Here is a 22,719-nt window from a genome sequence, read left to right as displayed (position 1 = left end):
ATGTGTGGTCACAGCTGCGAATGTGTTAGGCAGAATTACGCTTTATAAAGTGGAGTGCAGCACCCCAGAAGAATGGGACGATGGACAGGTAAGTTTTGATGTGCAGAGAAGAAGGAAGATGTCCATATCCCAGAGATATCACGAAAAGTGGGACTGCTGACTATGGATCGAGTGCTCAGGTGAAGAGAAAAGGGGGCCTGAATACACACAGTCCAGGATTTCGGCCGGATGCACGCTTCCATCGCTCCTTCCTGGGCCTGACTCGTTACCCAGCCAGGGGACCCAGAACCTGGGTAAGAGGAAAGTATGCACAGAAGAGCACAAGTCTACCTGGATCTCATCTGGCGCGTTCAGGAAATGGCTTGGGAGAAGGTTTGGAAGCATTCCGACATTGTTGACTGGCAGAAAGAAGCAAAACAAAAATGTGTCAGAATATCACGTGGGAGATTTTCCCAAAGAAACCTGTACAAAAAGATTGACATGTAAGGTTGCTCATCACAGTGTGATTTGATAACAGTGAGGAAACTGGAGGGAAAATTTTGTCCCGTAGTAGGAGACACCGTCAATGAATCATGGGATTGTCATACGTTGGAATACAGTGTAGTCATTAAAAACTATGACTGGGCTGTTTACATGGGAGAAGATGCATGATGTAAGTTTTTTTTAAATATATGACAAAACAGCACATATGTATAATTCTGGTTTTGAAAATATGTGTGTGTTTAGGATTAGAAAAGTATGCACCAAAAGGCTATCTCAGAGTATTGAGATTTTAAGAGATTCATATTTATTTTATCAGCCTGTCTATTCTTTCCAATTTTTCTGCAATGATATATTGTACACTTTCATATGTAAAAATGTAATTATTTTTAAAATTCAGCAGAAGGTTTAGAAATCCAATTTGACTTTCTTCTATGTATACTATAAACACTGCACTGTGCACGTGGCCATAAAATAGCTTGTCTGTAAATCATTACAGAAACAAATACTATATTGTTCTCTGAATAAGAAAGAGTCAATTCTCAACTAACTATAGTATTTCACGGATTAATCACAGTAGTGTTTGTTTGCTAAACTAATTCCTTTAGGCCAATGTTTCTGAGATTCTTTTTCTGCCAAATGCCAACACCAGTTCCATAAAAGAAAATTCATTTTAATATTAGAAAATATAATCAGTCCGGCTGGGTGCGGTGGCTCACCCCTGTAATCCCAGCACTTTGGGAGGCCAAGGCGGGTGGATCACAAGGTCAAGAGTTTGAGAGCAGCATGGCCAATATGGTGAAACCCTGTCTCTACTAAAAATACAAAAATTAGCTGGGCGTGGTGGTGGCGCCTGTAATCCCAGCTGCTTGGGAGGCTGAGGCAGGATAATCGCTTGAACCTGGGAGGCAGAGGTTGCCGTGAGCCCGGATCGCACCACTGCACTCCAGCCTGGCGACAGAGTGAGACTCCATCTCAAATTAAAAAAACAAAATATAGTTGGGGGTTGAAATATGTATGTTTGATACATTCCAAACCAATATATAAATTTTTTATTCAGTGATGCCTCTAGAAGAAGCGTGCTTTGATATTCAACTTAATGCTATAGCTTAAAATCTAGTCATGGTTTCAGCATAAATCACCATGAAATAATCAGGTGTCACTAATCAGTGCCAGGTTATTTCACTGATGTATTACAACAAGCTTTGCATCTTGCAATTTACTCACCTAAAATTCCAATTTCTAAGCCTGTAAGTTTTTCTTTAATATGCTCGTAGATGTCATCTTTGGTAAAATCTGTTTGTATAATCTTCACACTTCTCCCTGTAGTCTGCTCTACATGAGAGACAACAGTTTTTTCAATGAACAGGGATTCAGATGCCCCCTTGCCTGTGAAGTACTCCTGTATTACCTGAGCAGACATTGAAGAGGACAGCCCATTGCCCCAAACAGAAATGGGAGATGGCGCTGGGTAAATGCTGGGAGGTGCTAAGAGATTGGTGAATGGTGGTTTCTACGTGTCTCTAAGAGTTACTGCAGGGACACGTATATGCATTAAGATAGATTTACTGCAGCGGTTCTCAAAGTGGAGTCCACAAACCACAGCATCAGGGTTACAGGGAAACTTGTCAGAAATGCAAATTCTCAGGCTCTACCCCAGACCGACTGTGTTGGAAACTGTGGGTGAAGCCCAGCCAGCCACCTGCTTAACACACCTCCGAGTGACTCTGCTGCTTGCTCAAGTTTGAGACGTCGGACTGACAGCTGTAAAAGCAAGGTCTGACACTGCCTCTGCTCGCAAGTGTGAAGTCTCCTCCACACAGACCCACCAACTCTTTGTATGTGTCCAATGCTTTAGCACTCACAGAGCATTTACATATACGATGTCTTATGGTCATCGTCCCTACCACATTCTAAAGTAGACATTATGGTTTTCATTTTCCAGAGGAGAAAATGAAGGCTCAGAGAAGCTAACTGACATACTCAAGACCGTCCACTCTCTGGTCACTCCAAGTTCAATGCGCTCCCCACTACTCTGTGTTCACTTGCCTTCTGTGAGAGTTTTCCGGCAGATGTGAAAGCAACAAGCAGAGTTTACCAGTGGCTTGGTGAGCTGCTTTGCTTTGGAGTTAGCTGGTATTTGTGGGCCAAGCAATCTTGAGGCATAGTTTGGGGGTGGACAGTGCTTTCAGGACAAAGACACTACTTACTTTTCAAAAGGATGATAAGAAGCACATTTCAGCATCGTGAGGCAAACACTGAGGATTGTCTCAGTCCTAGTCAAAGTTACTTCTGATATCCAGACACAGAACAAAAGCAGAATTCATGGGTTCAAGGGCACTGTGCTCCACGGTGTGACTGCACAGCCCACACCTCCCACACCCATCTCCTGTCCCAGATCTCCCCCAGGGAGACAAGGCTCACCCCTGACAACCCACCATAGTCTTCACAAGTCTCCAGAACTAACGTCTCATCCCTTTGAGTTAAAGAGTTTATTAATTATTAAATTAATAATTATTAAAATTGAAAGGTCCCAAAAGAAATATGATTATCATTATTAACAAAAGAACACTTCAGAGCAAATCATAATAATAAAACATTGTGATATAAAAGTTGCCTCAGGGTTGTACAGTGTACAACCTCCACATCCATACGTGATGATCCTGGATCAAAACTGTTTTTAAAATCTGACAAACACCAGTAAGCATTGTCCCTCATCCTCCTGCCAAGAGCAGAGCACAGGCACAGGGAAGGGAAGTCCCAAACACTGATCTTGTTTTTGTTTTTGTTTTGAGACGGAGTCTCGCTCTGTCACCCAGGCTGGAGTGCAGTGGTTCCATCTGGGCTCACTGCAAGCTCCTCCTCCCGGATTCACGCCATTCTCCTGCCTCAGCCTCACGAGTAACTGGGACTACAGGCGGGGTTTCACCGTGTTAGCCAGGATGGTCTCGATCTCCTGACCTCGTGATCCACCCGCCCCGGCCTCCCAAAGTGCTGGGATTCCAGGCGTGAGCCACCGCGCCCGGCCACTGCTCTTGCTTTTGAAGGGAGTGGCAGAAGCAACCGGGCAGCCAGGGCCTCAAGGATGAGCAGGGCTGATCTAGCGACGAAGGCACCAACCCAAAGGAGAAAGTGCACCTATCTGTGCCTCAGCTGGTTCCTGCTTCCCCCAGCTCACAGCGCCAGTGTGCACTGAAGGTGACACCTTCCATCCCGCCCTCTGCTTGGTAACCAGGCTGCCCGGGAGAGTTGGTGCCCCAGGCCCTGAGAGCAGATGTGGGGATGCCAAGTACGTCAGCTGGCAGGGTGGGCGCAAGCTTGGTTGGTGGGCTCCACACACATCTCCCTTGTTTGGGGGTCACTCACCGATCTCTGTGGCAGTGGCCTCTAGTTTTTCCAGCGTCCGGCTGATAAGCACGACATCGAGTCCACGTCTTGCTAGCTGAGAGTGGGAGTGAAAAACCAAAAGAGACAAGGATGGTGAGCAGACAGGGAGGGTTTGTGTCGAGCTGACTTGGTCCCGAGGCTGTGCGTGTCCTGGCAGCGTGACGTGGTGGCTTCACCTGGGTTGAAGTGTGCAGAACGTGACAAAGCTTTCTGGGCTAGGAACAGCGCAACCCCAGTGGGCCAGGCTAGCTAGCAGGCCATCATGAGAGGAGTTAACACTTGTGTGTTTATTGTGCGCCGGGGACTTTTCTAAGTGCTTTCCTTGTCCAGGACCACAAACTGAAAGTGCTTCTCTGAAGTTCATGGGCTCAGCTACGCATCAGAATTTAAAATACTGGGGACTTTATACTATACCTTATATAGCAGGGGGTGGAGCAGCATTCCATAGTAAAAGCAGTGTTTCTGCCCCTACTTTTTTTTTTTTGCAATGGAGTCTCGCTGTGTCGCCCAGGCTGGAGTGTAGTGGTGCAATCTCGGCTCACTGCAACTTCCAACTCCCGGGTTCAAGCGATTCTCCTGCCTCAGCCTCCCAAGTAGCTGGATTACAGGCATGCACCACCAAGCCCAGCTAATTTTTGTATTTTTAGTAGAGACGGGGTTTCCCCATGTGTAAAGATGGGGTTTCCCCGTGTTGGCCAGGCTGGTCTCAAACTCCTGACCTCATGTGATCTGCCAACCTCAGCCTCCCAAAGTGCTGGGATTACAGGCCTGAGCCACCGTGCCCGGCCATCTGCCCCAACTTTTGAGCTGCTTCCTATGCACTAGGACACCCTTCTTGTGGCTTACTCGGCCTGAGACCTTTCTTCCTGTTTTCTGACTCCCAACAGAAGAGAAAATGGGATAGGGAGCACAGGGTGGAGAGCTGGACGCGTCCCCTGAGGCCAGCAGGGCAGCCCTGCAGAGTGGATAACACCTGGACTCCCGAGGGTTGCGTGACGGGGTGGGGAACCGTGTGCTTCACACAGAGCAGTTTCGGAGAGATTCCACGGGGGACGTGTAAACGTGCGTCGCTGGAGGTGTGTCTGTATCTAAAACTGTTACCAGTGACAAAAGTTAGTTTTTCCTGAAAGACGAAAGGAAAAACCAACATTCGTTTAAACAGAGACGGATGACATTTGAATTAGTGACAAAGGCCCCAGTTTATTGAAATCTGTCTGTGGTTTCAGTCAAATGATTCATACTGTTATTTTCTTTAATTGTGGTAAAATACAACACAGCAAAATCTACCATCTTAAGAAAAATGTGGAATACTTTATGAATTTCTGTGTCATCCTTGGGAACTCATGCTAATGCTCTCTGTATGGTTCCAATTTTAGTATCTGTGTTGCAGAAACAAGCACTATGCTGTTATTTTAAGAAGTTATATATTATAGGCGGGGCATGGTGGCTCACACCTGTAATCCCAGCACTCTGGGAGGCCAAGGCAGGCAGATCACCTGAGGTCAGGAGTTCAAGACCAGCCTGGCCAACATGGTGAAACCGTCTCTACTAAAATTACAAAAAAAAAAAAATTAACTGGGCGTGATGGCGCACGCCTGTGTTCCCATCTATTTGGGAGGCTGCAGCAAGAGAATCGCTTGAATCCGGGAGGTGGTGGTTGCAGTGAGCCGAGATTGTGCCACTGTACTCCAGCCTGGGTGACAGAGCAAGACTCCGTCTCACAAGAAAGAGTTACATATTATAGAAAACACATAAGAAGCTGAATTATGGTCTATAAGACACAGTCTCCAATAGCCAGTAATTCACTGTAGCCCACGGTCTCAGAATCACCCAAGGAGATGTCAAAAAAAAAAAAACAAACAAAAACAAACAAAAAAAAACACCGATTCCCACCAAACCATCTGATATGGTTTGGATCTCATGTCAAATTGTAATCCCCAGTGTTGGAGGTGGGGCCTGGTGAGAGGTGATTACATCGTGGGGACCATTTCTCATGGTTTAACACCATCCCCCAGGTGCTGTCCGTGGTAAGAGTGAGTCATCCAGGGATCCAGAGATTTAGAAGTGTGTGGCACCTCCCGCTCTTCCTGCTGCTCCAGCCACGTGATGTGCTCACTCCCCTTTTTGCCTTCGGCAGTGCTTGTAAGTTTCCTGAGGCCTCCAAAGCTGAGCAAATGCAAGCGTCATGCTTCCTGTACAGCGTGCGGAACCGTGAGCCAATTAAACCTCTTTTCTTCATAAATTGCCCAATCTCAGGTATTTATTTATAGCAGTGCAAGAACGAAATAATACACCATCCTGATAAAAATCTCTGGGGTGGAAGCCTCAGGATTTTCATCTTTTTCTGTTTGTGTTTATTAAATTATACTATTATATGCACAAATACATCCTCATTGTAAAAGATTCCAACAATGCCAAGGAAAAACATGTCTCCAAGGCTGCCCCTGCCCATCTCCCCACCCACCCCTAGGCTCCCACCACCTTCAGTTTGTTGTTGAGCCTTCCCTAACTTTTTCTCTACATTTACAGGCATATATCGGCACATACAGAAATAAAGGTTTGTTTTGCGAGTTTTATTTATTTTTATCCTACATAAATGACATTATAAGCAGTGTCCTGCAATATTCTTTTTAACTTAATGACATATTTTATCTCTAAGAATAGCGTATATTTCCACAGCAGTCCACGAAGAACCACTTGATTCTTTTCTATTGCTCCGTGGTATTCTAGAGTTCACCTTTGAACGAGCACTTAGGGTGTTTCCAAGTTTTTCTATTACCAATCTTGCTACAGTGAAAGACCTTCTATATAGCTCTTCGTATATATGAGTAAATTAATTCCTATATACTGCATAGGAATATTTGGGACTGCAGATGCATGCCATCACATCTGGCCAACTCTTTATTTTTTGTAGAGATGAGGTCTCACTATGTTGGCCAGGCTGGTCTTGAACTCCTGGGCTCAAGTAATCTTCCCGCCTCAGCCTCCCAAACTGCCAGGATTACAGGGGTAAGCCACCACACCCGGCCCCTTTTTTGTTATCCAATTATCCAATTATCAGTGGGGCTGAGCATCATTTGCTATGTTATGTGTGAGTTACCAGTACATACCCCTTGCCCATTCTTCTATGGAGTAACTTATCATTTTTTTATCAATTTGTAGAAGTCGTATATATCCCGGGTATTGATTATTTGCCTGCCATGTACATAGCAAGTATTTTTTACTTTGTTTCTGGTGCCCTTGTCATACATTATATACTGCTTGTAATGTTATCACATTTGTGAATATTTTCCTTGTTTTATATGTTCTTTTTGATTTTCCTTAACTTCAAGGATATAAATATGTTTTTCTATATCCTTTTTGTTTGTTTATTTTTGAGAATGGTATGAGGTTGAAATTATTCCACAATATGTTTTTCAAATTGGGTGCCTAATTGTCTCAACAACATTCTCCACTTTGTCCATTTATTCCTAATTTAAAATGTTGACTTAGTCCTATGCTCAGTTCTCTTGTGTGCCTGGGGCTGTTTCTGGTCTATCGTTTCGGTTGCACTGACCTATTTATCAATCTCCACGCCAAGGCCACTTCTGATTTAATCATAAGCTCATATTAGCCTTTGATAGCTTTCCAATGTTTGCGTAGTTTTGACCTCATTATCTCAGCTGACCCCTCCTCTACAATGTTAAGGAGGCTCCTACCATGTATTATTCTCTTTTGAAATTTTATTTCATCTTCTTTGTTTAATCTTCCAAATAAATGACAAAATGGTCTAGACAAGTATTAAAGTAGGGATATTTAGGGAAAAATTTATATCTTTGCAGGAATCAGTTGTCTTACCCATAAGTATATTACAGTAACCATTTTTTTTCAAATCTCATATAGCCTTCTAAACATTTAAAAGATTTTTCATGTAAATCCTGGACGTTTCTTCTTAGCTTTGTGTTAATTAGGATAACATTAGTTGCTGTAACAAATAACTCTATAATTTCAGCCATTTAACACAAAGGAAGTCTGGTTTTGTCTTATGTAGCAGACCCTATTTCACATTTGGGAACCCATTCAGGACCCAAAGCTGAGAGAGCATTTGTCATCTTTACTGCCAGGTCTCTAAGATTGCTCTGGGCTTTGCCATCCAGCTAGTGCCAGGATTGAGAGAGGCTGGAGAAGATATGCCCTCTGTTAACCACCTTGATCAAGAAGTGACCCACATCCTTTCTGCTTGCTTTCATTTGCAGAATGAGTTGCATGGCCTCACACAGATGTCAAGGAGCCTGGGAAGTGCCCTGCTGGGAGCCACTTACCAGCTGCAACTCCACTCAAAGAAGAGAGAGTAGGGATCTGGGTGGACATTGAGTTGCTCCTGCCACCAGGATCTCATGTTTATTCACTGCCATGGTGACCTGAATTATTTTGGATAGAAGACACTTCAGGATTAAGTAGGTAGGTTCAATTCCTGTCTCTACCACTTATTTCTGTCAGCGCAAGTCAGTTGTTCTGGGGATCACAGAAGGGAATACATTCAAAATTGTGTGGCACAGCTGGGCACATTGGCTCACACCTGTAATCCCAGCACTTTGGGAGGCCGAGGCGGGCAGATCATGAGGTCAGGAGTTCAAGATCAGCCTGACCAACATGGTGAAACCCTGTCTCTACTAAAAATATAAAAATTAGCCAGGCATGGTGGCGCACGCTTGTAGTCCCAGCTACTCAGTGGGCTGAGGCAGGAGAATCACTTGAACCCGGGAGGCAGAGCTTGCAGTGGGCCGAGATCGCACCACTGCACTCCAGCCTGGACGACAGAGCAAGACTCTGTCTCAAAAAAAAAAGGTGTGTGGCAGAGAATCTGTCACATAAGAAGCCCTCAGTTGTGTTACCTATTTTTCTATATATTCTAATTTGTTATTAATCGTGAGTGGGAGCTCTTTAAACAGCCATCTCACTGAATTTTTTATTTGTTCTGATAGTCTGTTCATCAGTGTTTGGTTTTCATCACAGACAATAGTATTCTCTACAAAGAGTACAGTTTTGTCCCTTTCTTTCCAATATTTGCATGTTTTTGGCCTCATGATCTTGGCAGACACTTCCAACACTTACAGTGTTTCTCAGGATGCAAGCATGAGGTTTCCTGTCACTTCTGGTAGATGTTCTTTATCAATTTAAGAACAATTACATCTGTTCCTTTTTTCCAAATTACTTTTTTAATAAACTGCTGGATTCCGTTGGCAAATATTTAAATTGGATCATACTTCTCTGATGCCATCCTTGTCCCATTTTGGCATCCGAGTCATGCTCATCTGTCTGGATAATTTATCAAACATGTACGGGATCAACTTGTCCCAGGAGCTTCCCAGTTTTAAAACTGAAAGTCCCACATCTGAAATCACCTTTGCAAAAATTGTAACAGTGAGAAAATTATGGCAATAAAAGAGATCTGATCTAATCAACCCCTTATCTTGCCCTTAAGCTTTCAAATTATCCTTAATTATTCTTGGGTTTGGGCCAAGCTAACTTTGGGAGATACTTAGTTTATAATTTAAATTAGAATAACCCGTTCCCAAAACTCAACCACCTTGGTAAAGCTAATGAAGGGCCACCAGGCTAGGGAGAGGACAGGAGCCTGAACTCTGCTGAGGTGTAGGCATGAAGGATTACCCAGCATTATATTGGAGGTCACGAGATAGGCAACTTCCCCCACTTACTCTTGCAGACAAATATCACTGTTGTACAAGCCAAGATTGGCCTTTTGAGATGTCTTTTCAGGTTTTGTGCATTTCTGATGACTGATGGTTCCACCTTGACCTGCCAGTCACTTCTGTGGTCTCCCATTCAGCCGGCTCTGTGTGAATTAAGCTCTTTTTCTATTGCAGTTCTGCTGTCTTGATAAATCAGCTCGACCTTGGCAGCAGGCAAAATGAACCTGTTGGGTGGTTACATATCCAAGGAACCCTCCAAGCACAGAAAAATCAAAAATCAAAGTTAACCATCCTAGAAATATGGGGGAGCTTTTTCTTATTCCTTGAGGATTTGGTAATATTGTAAAAATGTCTGGACATTTTATTCAGCTGTAGCTCTTCATAACTGCCTCTTTCATTTTTTTCATGACTACTAATCGCTTGGTGTTTTTCTACTTCTTCTTAAGCCAATCGTGATCATTTCTATTTTCACAGAAAATTGTTTATTTCATCCAGATTTTCAATTTTTCAGTACAAAGATTTAAATAGGATTTTCTTCCTCTCTTTTTCTTCTTCCTCTTCTTTTTAAAATAAATTTCCTCTTCTGTAGCTAGGTTCCTAAAATTGGTCCCTTTCTTTCTTCTTTTTTGTTCTTCTTCTTTATTTTTTTCTGAGACAGCATCTCACTCGTCGCCCAGGCTGGAATGCAATAGCTAGATCAGAGCTTACTGTAATCTTGAACTCCCAGGCTCCAGCAATCCTCCCACCTCAACCTCCTGAGTAGCTGGGATTACAGGTGTGTGCTACCATTCCTGGCTAATTTTCTAATTTTTTGTGTATATGAGGTCTCACTACTTCGCCCAGGCTAGCCTCAGACTCCTGACTTCAACGGATCCTCCTGCCTCCTCCTCGCAAAGTGCTGGGATTATAGGCATCAGCCACAGAGCTGGACCCCCCCTTTTTTTTTTTTTTAATTTAAGATTTTTCAAAGATTTGTCTCTTATTTGGCATTTTTAAAGAATTGGTTTGACTGTTGGTTTGCTTTAAACGGATCAATTCCATTTCTTCCTGTGTTTTCTATATCATCAGTTTTTGTTCTCTATTAATTTCCTCCTTGTATCTCTTTTGGATTTTTTTTTTTTTTTTTTTTGAGACAGAGTCTGGCTCTGTTGCCCAGGCTGGAGTGCGGTGGCGCGATCTCGGCTCACTGCAAGCTCCGCCTCCCGGGTTCACACCATTCTCCTGCCTCAGCCTCCCGAGTAGCTGGGACTACAGGCGCCTCCACCACGCCCGGCTAGTTTTTTGTATTTTTTAGTAGAGACGGGGTTTCACTGTGTTAGCCAGGATGGTCTCGATCTCCTGACCTCATGAGCCACCGGCCCGGCCTCCCAGAGAGCTGGGGTTACAGGCTGAGCCTCGCGCCCGCCCGCTGATCTTGCTTTTGAAAGGAGTGGCAGAAGCAATCAGGCTTCTTATTCCTTTTCTAGAGTTTCTTGGAAGCTGAATCTGTTTATAATCTTTCTTCTTTTCTGACAGATGCCTTTAAAGCCGAAAGTTTCCATCTGCGTAGCACCTTGGCTGCAATTCATGAGAGTACCCACTTTTATTTTTTCTGTCATCTTAGAAGTACACTGGAGAATACTTTCTGAGTATAGGTGGGGATGGATATCATTTTCTAACGTTATTTTTAATTTTATTGCATGGTGGTTAGTGAATGTAATGGTATATCTTTTGCTATTTGGAATCAGTCACAATTTCCTTTGTAGCCTAGTCAGCAGACCGTTTATATGAATGGTTCCTGTGTATCCTTCAGGAATGTCTATGAAATCTTTGTTGGCTACCCAGTCTTGTAAATAGTTGTCTATTAAATTAAACTTGAGGTTCACCAGATGCCCTACCAGATATTTGTTAACCCAGTATGAGAGGATATTCAAATTCCTTATAGCCTTAATTATTTCTTATTTATGTAATAAGATGTTACATTACAAGTTTCAGCAGGAGTGCTAAGACACAATAGACAGTAGATCACAAAACGAGTTCAGAGAAAGAACCTAGAAAAAACTGTGATATTGTAAGAAAACAATGAATATACGTGATGTTTGTCCCTTGTTCTTGGCACAAAGCTCATAATACCCCGATAATTTCCTGATCGATAGGGATGATATTTGTTACAAAGTTTGGTCTTGGTCTTGATTCTTGGAATCTTCAGAGTGAGAGTGTGTTTTTGTTGTTGTTGTTGTTGTGGTTCCTTACTGCATTGTAGGAGTCTCTCATATATACAACGTCAGCAGTTTCAGCAGCAGATGGCATACCAAGGAGCATTTTTAAAAATTTATTTCCATAGGTGTTTGTGGAACAGGTGGTATTTGGCTGCATGAGTTAGTTCTTTAGTGGTGATTGTATGCTTCCGAGATGACTGGTGGCTGCGGGCCCCTAGAGAGCTTCAGGATGGGGGCTGGTTGCTGGAGAAACCAACTGTGTGATTGCAGGGTTAGAACCTTCAAGCCCACCTCCCGACCTCCTTCTTTGTTCCAAGGAGGGAAGAGGGGCTGGGGATGGAATTAATCTCAAATGGTCAATGACTTAATCAATCATGCCTACGTAACAAAACCTCCATCAAAACCTTTAGGCAACAGGGTTCAGAGAGCTTCTAGGCTGCAAACACACGGAGGCACTGGGAGGCGGTACCCCCAGAGAAGGCATGGAGGCTCCAACCCTTCCCCACACCTGGCCCTACGCATCTGTGGTCTGGCCATTCCTGAGCGATATCTCTCATAATAAACTGGTACCAGTGAGTGAGGTGCCTTCCTGAGCTCTGGGAGCCATTCTAGCAGAGTCTTGAACCTAAGGAGGGGTTTGTGGGAGTCCCTGATTTATACCCGGTCAGTGAGAAGTACAGGAGACCTGGGACTTTCAGCTGGGATCTGAAGGCCATGGGGGCAGTCTAGTGGGGACCGGGCCCTTAACCTGTGGGGTCTGTGCTAACTCTGGGTAGTGTTAGAAATGAATTGATGTAATCCCAGCACTTTGGGAGGCCGAGACAGGCAGATCACGAGGTCAGGAGTTCAAGATCAGCCTGACCAACATGGTGAAACCCCGTCCCTACTAAAAAATACAAAAAACTAGCCGGGCAAGGTGGCGGGCGCCTGTAGTCCCAGCTACTTGGGAGGCTGAGGCAGGAGAATGGTATAAACCCAGGAGGCGGAGCTTGCAGTGAGCTGAGATCCAGCCACTGCACTCCAGCCTGGGCGACAGAGCGAGACTCCGTCTCCAAAAAAAAAAAAAAAGAGAAATGAATTGAATTAGAAGACATCCGATTGTGTTGAGAGAGTTGGAGAATTGGTTGGTGTGAGGAGAAAACCCCACGCATTTAGTGTCCAAAGTGTGAGCAGAAAGAGCACAAAATAATCAGATGGAGCAGGGACCCCTCTTATGAGCCCGCTGACCACTGCCACCCCTACCAGCATGAAATGAAGGACAATCTTAGTCCCTCCAAGGGAAGTTCCAGGCCCCAGGCTAGCCTGAGACGCACACGAGCAACCTGATGAGCAGAAAGGGAATAGCAGCTTCACGTCATGGCCACGGAGGTTGGCCCGAGATGCCAGTTCCCCACAGCAACTAAAGATAACGTCTGGACACATGTCCCTGAGTTGTTCTTCGGAAACCCGGACCCCCCACCAAAAATCATGGCAAAAACCGTTGTTACTTTTCCACCAAGCTAATATTATTTCTTCTCTTGAATTACATTTTGTCTGATACTGATGTTGCTTCCATTCCTTTTCTTTTGTTTTCATTTTCCCAGTATATAGTTTTTTCATTCACTTATTTTCGACCTCTCTGTAATCAACGTTGGATTTTTAAGCCCCATCTGAGCATTTGCCGTTTATCAGTAAGTGTAACCGTCATATTTATTGAGATTGCAGATTTGTTACACTAACTTCTGCTGTCTTATTTGAGTTTCCCCTCACTATGCTTTCTTTGCCATTCGTCTCCCTTTTATGACTAGTAAGCAGGATAGGATCGGCAATACTGTAGTAACAAACTAGCCCCAAGTCTCAGGGGCTTCTTACAAGAGGCGTTCGTTCTTCCTCCTGCAATGTCTTCTTCAGGTAATACAACAGGCCAGGGCACCCCCTCCCTGCAGTGATGCAGGGTTCTAGCCTTTCTCCCAGGGCTGAAACCAGGATGAGGCAAGTAAAGCACTCCAGATGCAAAATTTAAGGAGGTGCTCTTTCTCAGGTTCATGGTCACCTCGCAAGCCTCACCTTAGTCCTGGCCCTGCTTTTTCCATCTAGTGGCTGCACTCTTCAACACCAAGCCTACACTGGTTTGCCTCATACTGAGTAATTGAGCACCAAATTTGATTACAGTGTAGCAAAGACAAATTCATGTGTGCAACTTAAAAATAAGCTACAAGAGCAGGGCGCGGTGGCTTACGCCTGTAATCCCAGCACTTTAGAAGGCTGAAGCAGGTGGATCATGAGGTCAGGAGATCGAGACCATCCTGGCTAACACGGTGAAACCCCGTCTGTACTGAAAAAAGAAATCAAAAAGTTAGCTGGGCCTGGTGGCGGGCACCTGTAGTCCCAGCTACTTGGGAGGCTGAGGCAGGAGAATGGCGTGAACCCAGGAGGCGGAGCGTGCAGTGAGCCGAGATTGCACCACTGCACTCCAGCCTGGGTGACAGAGCAAGACTCTGTCTCAAAAAATAAATAAACAAAAAATAAAAATAAAAATAACCTACAAGAACAAGAATAGTCATTTTCTGGGGTGGGGGTATTGGGAAGATATTGCTCAAAGGATACAAAATTTCTTTTTTGTATCCTTTGATGGAAAAATATAGGAAAAAAAGTTCAAGGGATCTATTGTACACCACATATACACGTTGTTTAACTACAGATGCACAACATCTATAGTTAGTAACAATGTATCATATTCTTTAAAATTGATGAGAACAGGTTTTGAGTGATCTCAGCACAAAAAATAGTAAGGTAATTTATATGTTAATTAGTTCGACTGAGCCATTTTACAATGTATATATATTTTAAATGTCATTTTGTACCCAATAAATATACACAACTTTTATTTGCCAATTAAAAAGTTAATTAACTAAAATAAGTAAAAGAATAGCCATTTTTTGCAAACTGCATATACAAATACTAGTTCTACCTGTGGATTAGTAAAACACTGACATAAAAAATGCACACAAAACAACAAACATTTTCTAAAAGTACATACAAACAAAAAGATGCACATCAAACGTATTAGGAAGGTTGCATATGGGAAGACGGGGAACAGAAATGGGGGGTGGGAATGAAAGAAAATAAATGAGAGAGGGACTGTGTATGGATCAATGATAATAACTCAATCCTCTATGTCTTTGACAAACAAGAAGGAGAAGGAGGAGGAAGAAAAGGAAAGTGGGATAAAGGATCAGAAAGGGAGGAAAATAGAAAAAATTAGAGTATGACTGCCAGGGTAGACCTGTTTTATTATTGCTGGGTTTTTTTGTCTGTTTGTTGTATTTTTAGTAGAGACGGGGTTTCGCCATGTTGGTCAGGCTGGTCTCAAACTCCTAGCCTCAAGTGATCAACCCGCCTCAGCTTCCCAGAGTGCTGGGATTACAGGTGTGAGCCACCACGTCCAGCCCCTGTACTGCGTCTGGCCTCCATGGCAGACCTATATTTTGATGGAAGTAGTATATATGTAATTTGCTACTTACTAAGTAAATTATACCAATTCCAAATTTTACAATAGCCATGATAGAAAATTTCAGATTCTTGTCTATAAAAGCTTATTTTACAACTGCCTTTAACTATTCTAGTTTATATTTTAGCTAAGGCTGGTCTTATCAATTAATAAGACTAGAATCACATACATTCTGACAAAATAATTTCATATTTTTATGTTAAATTGTTAAAGAAAACTTTATTCCAAACTTCAAAAAAAGCAAGCTGATGATTGCTTGAGTTTTTAAAAATTAGTATCCCCCTAGAATATTTTTTATTAAGCCTGTTTGACCTCATCTGACACCCTTGGGCAAGTAACTTTGCTGTTACCAAACCTTTGTTTAACAATTCTCAGCCAGTGAAGGTGCAGACAGCTCACGGCCAGTGAGGTTGGAAACAGAGGAGTTGTTGGGACATTATAGCTTGACAGAGAAGCTGACCTCCAGGTGACACGGGCAATAGCCTTCAGAAAGTCAGCCCACTGGGTACCTAACTCAGCAATATCATTTTGCATTCCTTTTTAGACTAACTATATACATCCATATTGCTTAAACGCTGTTCATTCAGATCTTTTGTCTCTTGCTTAGATCCTTTGTTACTAAGTCAATATAAAACTTTAACAACTGCTAACATATGTCTTTGAGAATTGTGCTCTTGCAACACTGAATGTGAAATGTTGTTTCATCCTTTGAGTTATTTGGCTAAATGGCCACAACAGTTATACTATAATCCTAATGTCTCTAAGATTTCGGAAATAATGTAATAAACATACTACCATGCTCTACTAAAGACAAAGAATATCAAAAGAAGTTTTAAGATCTGGCTTTATGATATTTTCAACAGATAGCCTAAAAGAGAAAGTTGAAGTGAAGAAAGACATACATACATATGAGATATTTATTCATATCAACTAAAATAGGCATTAAAACAAATAAGTATTACTAGAAATAAAAGTAAGTTAAAAGGCTAAATTTATCAGGAAGTTATAGCAATTGTAATCCTGGATTGCTTACTAAAATAGCTTTACATAAAACTACAAAGGGAATTGAAAAATACCCATCAGAGTGGGAGATTTCATTTTACCTTTTCAGTAATTGTTGGGTGAAACACACAAACATTTGGCAGAGATACAAATTACGTACACCACATAAGTAATGCATCTGATCTAAGGGCCGTGTCTAAACACAGAACATGGGCAGATGATGTTCCTTTGAGAGCTGGCTCTTTGAAAACACTGATAATACTGACATCTCCAGCAGAATTGATCAAGGGAAAGAAGAGAGCACAGGAATAAGCGGCACACAATATGAGGAATTTTAAATGAGTGTAATTAGAGGCACAGCCAAGATTTAAAATGTAGAAAAAGGGTTAAGAGAGGAGAGTGAGCACATACAGTTCATTTTGCTGCCTATTGAAATCCTTTTAAACCATAGGAAATTATGTGTGTGTGTGTGTGTGTGTGTGTGTGTGTGTGTGTGTGTGTATTTTCTCCTTTTAGCTTTTAGTTTTTTCCTAGGAAAACAGAAATCCATGGGAAAGGTGACAACAAGAGACAAGAGCAATCCCAAAATGTTTGTTTTTGGAGTCAGGGTCTCACTCTGTTACTCAGGCTGTAGTGCAGTGGTGTGATCTAGGCTCACTGCAGCCTCATCCTCCTGGGCTTAAGTGATCCTCCCACCTCAACCTCCTGAGTAGCTGAAACTACAGGCATGCACCACCATACCTGGCTAATTTTTGTGTGTGTGGTAGAGTTGGGGTCTTGCTATGTTGCCCAGGCTAGTCTCAAACTGCTGGCCTCAAGCTACCCTCTCGCCTCAGCCTTCTAAAGTGCTGAGATTACAGGCATGAGCCACCGTGCCCAGACCTGGCCGACAAAACTTTCATTGCTAGAAAATGGATGGGCAAGATCTCAAATCCTAAACCAGCAACAGAGTATGCTGAGAACTGACAAAATGTATACCAGTAAAATCCTCAAAAGTCTCAGGCACTGCCAGTACAGAACCTGGGAGAGAGAAGCTAGACTCAGGAGGCTTGGGTCAGAGTGAGAAGTCATCATCCCCGGGTGCCATTCTCCACTCCAGGCAGGCACTGAGGACAGGGCCGTCTCTGAGAGTGAGGAGATAAAGCAGTGGGTATGCATCGAGTGCCGATTCCAGAACGACAGGTGGCCTTCACTCTACAGGCAGGAGGTAAAATGGTTTTTCTCTGCGGGATCTGACCCACCCCAAGGAAAAGGCCTCAAGGCACTTGCTTAGGACCCCTCTCACCCTGATCATACTCACAGATACAAGACCCACTCAACACAAGGAATGTCCAGGCAGGTTCCTAACCTGACCTAATCAGACGACAACAAGACAACAGGAAGTGTCTATGAGCAGCAGCTGACTTGAAAGACAGACTGCCAAACAAACGCAGAAAGAGCAACTTGGTGGAACAGCGCCAGGCAGGAGACAACCCCTTTTTTTTTTTTTGAGATGGACTCTTGCTCTGTTGCCCAGACTGGAGTGCAGTGGTGCAATCTCGGCTCACTGCAGCCTCCGCCTCCCGGGTTCAAGCAATTCACCTGCCTCAGCCTCCTGAGTAGCCGGGATTACAGACGCACACCACCAGGGCCAGCTGATTTTTTGTATTTTTAGTGGAGACAGGGTTTCACCATGTTGACCAGGCTGGTCTCGAACTCCTGACCTCAAGTGATCCACACACCTCGGCCTTTCAAAGTGTTGGGATTATAGGTGTGAGCCACCGTGCCTGGCCAACCATTTTTAAAAGAAGAAAAAAATACCTTCAGAGGAATTAGAGAAGCTACTACATCTATGAAAAGAACAGGCTGCTCCACAAATGAAAATTCAGAAGTATAAAAAATTTTTAATTTCTTTAAGAATTTTAATTTTAAGAAATTGAAAAAGGAAATAGCAAAAATGAAAAAAATGCATTTGAAAGGATGGAAGATACAATTGATGAAATCCTTTCGCAGAAAGGAAAGCAAAGGGGCAAAGAAATAGAAATTATGAGAAAAAAAGGAAGAGAAATAAAGAACGATTTCAGGATCTGCATAATAGGAGTTCCAGAAATAACATTTTTCAACATATGAGTGACGGGAGATCCAGAAAGAAGAGACAAAGCAGACAGGATGAATGAGAACACCCTGCTCTGTGCGGCAACACCAGCTGTGCCCCCACTGCCTTCCCCTCGATATCTCTGCTCATTTTCTTTTTTCTTTCTTTCTTTCTTTTTTTTTTTTCTTTGAGACAGAGTCTCGCTCTGTCACCCAGGCTGAGTGCAGTGGTGCGATCTCAGCTCACTGCAACCTCCACCTCCTGGGTTCAAGCGATTCTTCTGCCTCAACCTCCCGAGTAACTGGGACTACAGGTGCATGCCATGTCGCCCAGCTAATTTTTATACTTTTAGTAGTGACGGGGTTTCACCATGTTGGCCAGGCTGGTCTGAACTCCTGGCCTCAAGTGATCTGCCTGCTTCGGCCTCCCAAAATGCTGGGATTATAGCCATGAGCCACGCGCCCAGCCTCTCTGCTCATTTTCTTTAATGGTTCTTGAGCCTTCTCAGTGATTTTGTGAACTAGATGACAGCTTTACAATAAACTCATTTCCTGCTTAGGCTTTTTTAAACATAGTAAGATAATATTACAAAAAAAAACTCTTTGCCAATCAATTTGAAAACTTAGGTGAAAGGGATGTATTTCTATAAAAATATAAATTACCAAAAGTGGTGCAAGAAAAAAATTAACCCAAGTAGTTCTCCCACTATTAAAAATTAACAATAATAACAAGATGATAATGATAATAAGTGGTCCCACAAAGAACACTGCAGCCACAGATAGTCTTAAGATAGATTCTATCAAACATTTACAAAACCAATCATTGCAAAATTACACAATCCTTTTCAAAGAATAAAACGCCTCTATTCAGTTTATGAAGCTTATGAGAACATGACGCAAAAACTTTGGAAAGCCGGGCGCGGTGGCTCACGCCTGTAATCCCAGCACTTTGGGAGGCTGAGGTGGGCAGATCACCTGAGGTCAGGAGTTCAAGACCAGCTTGGCCAACATAGCAACTCCCTGTCTCTACTTAAAATCCAAAAATTAGCTGTGCATGGTGGCGCACCCATGTAATCCCAGCTCCTCGAGAGGCTGAAGTAGGAGGATCGCTTGAACCCAGGAGGCAGAGGTTGCAGTGAGCCGGATCGTGCCATTGCACTTCAGCCTGGGCAAGAGAGTGAAACTCCATCTCAAAAAGAAAAAAAAAAAAACTTTGGAAAAGTTGGCATTACATCATCACATATGTCACTTAACAACAGGGATATGTCCTAAGAAATGCATTATTAGGCAATTTCATTGTGCCAGCATCACAGAGTGCACTTACACACACCAAGAGGGTGTAGCCTGCTACACAACTAGACTATGTGGTAGAGCCCGTTGCTCTTAGGCTACAAACCTGTATGGCGTGTGACTGTACTGAATATAGTAGGCAACTGGAACACAGTGGTAAGTATTTGTGTTATCTAAACATAGCAAAGATCTAGTAAAAAGATGGTATTAGAATCTTACAGGACCACCACTGTATATGCAGTCTGTCACTGACCAAAGCGTTTTGTGGCACACGAGTGTATTTAGTAGTGCTGACTATGTAAGCTGTGACCCAGTAATTCTGTTCCTGGGTACATTCTCTACTCATCCATGTCAGCATGGATCAATTTCAGAAGCATAATGTTGATTTACGTAAAAGAAGCATATTAGGCTGGGCACAATGGCTCATGCCTGTAATCCTAGCACTTTGGGAGGCCGAGGCAGGCGGATCATGAGGTCAGGAGTTCGAGACCAACCTGGCCAACATGGTGAATGAAACCCCATCTCTAGTAAAAATACAAAAATTAGCCAGGCATGATGGTAGGCACCTGTAATCCCAGCTATTCAGGAGGCTGAGGCAGGAGAATCACTCGAACCCGGGAGGTAAAGGTTGCAGTGAGCTGAGATCGTGCCACTGCCCTCCAGCCTGGGTGACAGAGTAAGACTCCATCTCAAAAAAACAAAAACAAAAACAAAAGCAGATTATAGAATATGTAGGACTCAATTTACATTAAGTGCAACACAAGCAATAAAACCAACATATTATTTAGACATATTTGCATATGTAATAGAACCACTTTGTTACAAAGCAAAGAAATTATTAAAGTAAGTGTTTCACATGTGTGGGGTGAGGGAGGGTAACATAAATATGGCATACAGCCAGCTTCAAGGACACTGGTGATGTTCTGTTTCTTAAGCTGAGTAATAAATGACACAGGACTGATTCTATCATTTTTTGTAACCATATCTATGCATTACATACAATCTTGTTTGATCTATTCCCCACAAACACACACAGAGAGAGAGAGAGAGAGAGAGGAGAGAGAGAGAGAGAGAGAGAGAGAGTGCCATGGCATACTATAATGTACTTAGGATCTTCAAAGCCTGGATCAGAAATTGCAGGGTTGAAGTCAAGTAGCACAAGAACAAAGGAATGAATCTAGAGGAACATAAAAATAATTAAAAGCTGCTGTTTTCATTTAAGACCAGATGAAAGAAAATATGCTGAGAGTGCAGATGGAGGAATTTAGACTAGACATTAGGAAGAAGAATTTCCTCACTGGCCGAAGACACTGCCATATATTGCAAAGTAAGCATGTGCTGTTATTCAAAAACAGGGCAAGGCAGTGATTTTTCTTGGGTTGGTCTGAGACAGAGCTAGCCCAGTGATTTTAATCCAAGGGCCAGCTGTGTGCCATTACCTGAAGCTATTGGGAACACAGTCTTCAGAAGAATTCTGACTGCCCTGTCTGCCACACTGGAGGTGGGCAGGCCTCCCAGATGTTGTCTTCCCAGGTATTGGGAGATGGCACTAGAATGGCCCAGATGTGGAGAATGAAACTCAGCTAACCTTTCATCTTGTATTTTGGTTCTAGCATTCTCTGAGCAATAACAGCCAAGAATACAGGTTTATACATATCAGAGTGACAAAAAGTAAAATTAATAATATTTCATACAAACAAGTGTAGTGAAAAGATCTCTTAAATCATCTTGGGGGGTTTAAGATTGATATAATCAAATAGGAAACAATTTGGCAATGGTATGCAATATTTCAATTCACATACCTATTGAGCCAGCAGTCTTACTGATAGAGATGTAGTCCTGGATGTGGGCTCAAACTTATGCTCAAAGAGGCGACTTACAGCACTATTTGCAAAATGAAAAATGAAAATTCACCTTAGTGTTCATCCCTAAAGGCTGATAAAAGAGACATGGTACATCCATGGGATGGGATATCCTAAAACCGTTAAACAGAATCAAGCCCATCTGTGTGCCTTTGCTGTGCTCAGATCTCCATGCTATATTATTAAATAAACAAAGCAAAGTTTAGAACAGGGTTTATGGTTGTGTGAGGTAGGATCCCATTTGCGCTCAGGGGGCAAAAATTAAACAATTTTTGATTCTGATAATTTAATTCTAATAATAAATTCTGATAGAGAACTGCTGGTGGGACTAAAACTTGTTCTCTCCTTCTTCCTGGGTAAAAGGAGAGCAGGAAGATCCTTAGGATTGTGCCTTCAGGGCTCGTGAGAAAGATGTTACCAGATTCCACCACTTACCCAAAGTTAGCCTTTGGGAAGGGGGTTTCCACACTATAATCCCTTGTGGTCACCAGTGATCTCTGACTGCTGTTCAGAAGAAACAAGAGGAGTGGGTAATGTAAAAATCTGAATCAGTCTTCTAACTCTGGGCACATTGGAATCAGCTAGCAACCCCATATCAGCGTGGTTCCAAGTTTCCCAGTTCATGCAAAGCCTTCTAATTTAGTTTGCTTGGGATAATTTTACTTATTTTTCTTTGCTGTTATGGAATATATTGCTGTTGTACTCTTTGTGTAGGAATGCAAGATAAGTTCGCTCACTGTTTTCTTAAATTGGACACTTATTAATCTTCAAGATATCACCTTTTGTTGGAACTTGGACTTACGAATGACGCTCACCATATTGATGCCTTCTCGCTGAGCTCCTCTCTACCCTCAACACAAGAGACCCTAATAGTTAGGCGGGAATATCATTGCCCCTACTCAGCCTGAAGAAGTTACAGAAGATGGATTTTCATCCCTCTGCAACCCTTGGGATTAAGAGTTCTCTTATAAAAGAGAGGGGGAAAATGTCAGAGGCGTTTGAACCAAAGCTACTCCATCTTAAGTAGGAGTTGAGTAAAATGAGGCTGAGACCTACTGGGCTGCATTCCCAGATGGTTAAGGCATTCTAAGTCACAAGGTAAGATAGGAGGTCAACCCAAGATACAGGTCATAAAGACCTTGCTGATAAAACAGGTTGGGGCCAGGTGCAGTGGCTCACGCCTGTAATCCCAGCACTTTGGGAGGCTGAGGCGGGTGGATCACAAGGTCAGGAGATCGAGACCA

At 42.9% G+C, this 22,719-nt stretch overlaps 1 protein-coding gene across 3 annotated transcripts in view; it reads right to left on the bottom strand.

Annotated features, from left to right (window-relative positions):
• The window catches only part of HSD17B3 (hydroxysteroid (17-beta) dehydrogenase 3), a 67,605-nt gene that overhangs the window by 30,419 nt on the left and 14,467 nt on the right, over positions 1-22,719 (bottom strand). For 2 of the 3 annotated variants that reach the window (XM_011976004.1, XM_011976006.1), the window contains exons 3-5: positions 3,847-3,922; positions 1,708-1,815; positions 331-398 (exon numbers count right to left, since the gene is read on the bottom strand). In XM_011976004.1, the coding sequence (XP_011831394.1) occupies positions 331-398; positions 1,708-1,815; positions 3,847-3,922 (252 nt within the window). The remainder of the gene's footprint in view (positions 1-330; positions 399-1,707; positions 1,816-3,846; positions 3,923-22,719) is intronic. The other variant, XM_011976005.1, reaches the window with a different exon arrangement.

This window comes from Mandrillus leucophaeus, unplaced genomic scaffold, assembly GCF_000951045.1.
Source record: "Mandrillus leucophaeus isolate KB7577 unplaced genomic scaffold, Mleu.le_1.0 Scaffold161, whole genome shotgun sequence".
NCBI lineage: Eukaryota > Metazoa > Chordata > Mammalia > Primates > Cercopithecidae > Mandrillus > Mandrillus leucophaeus.
Note: the sequence above shows the minus strand (reverse complement) of the source record. Positions and strands in the feature narration are given on the sequence as shown.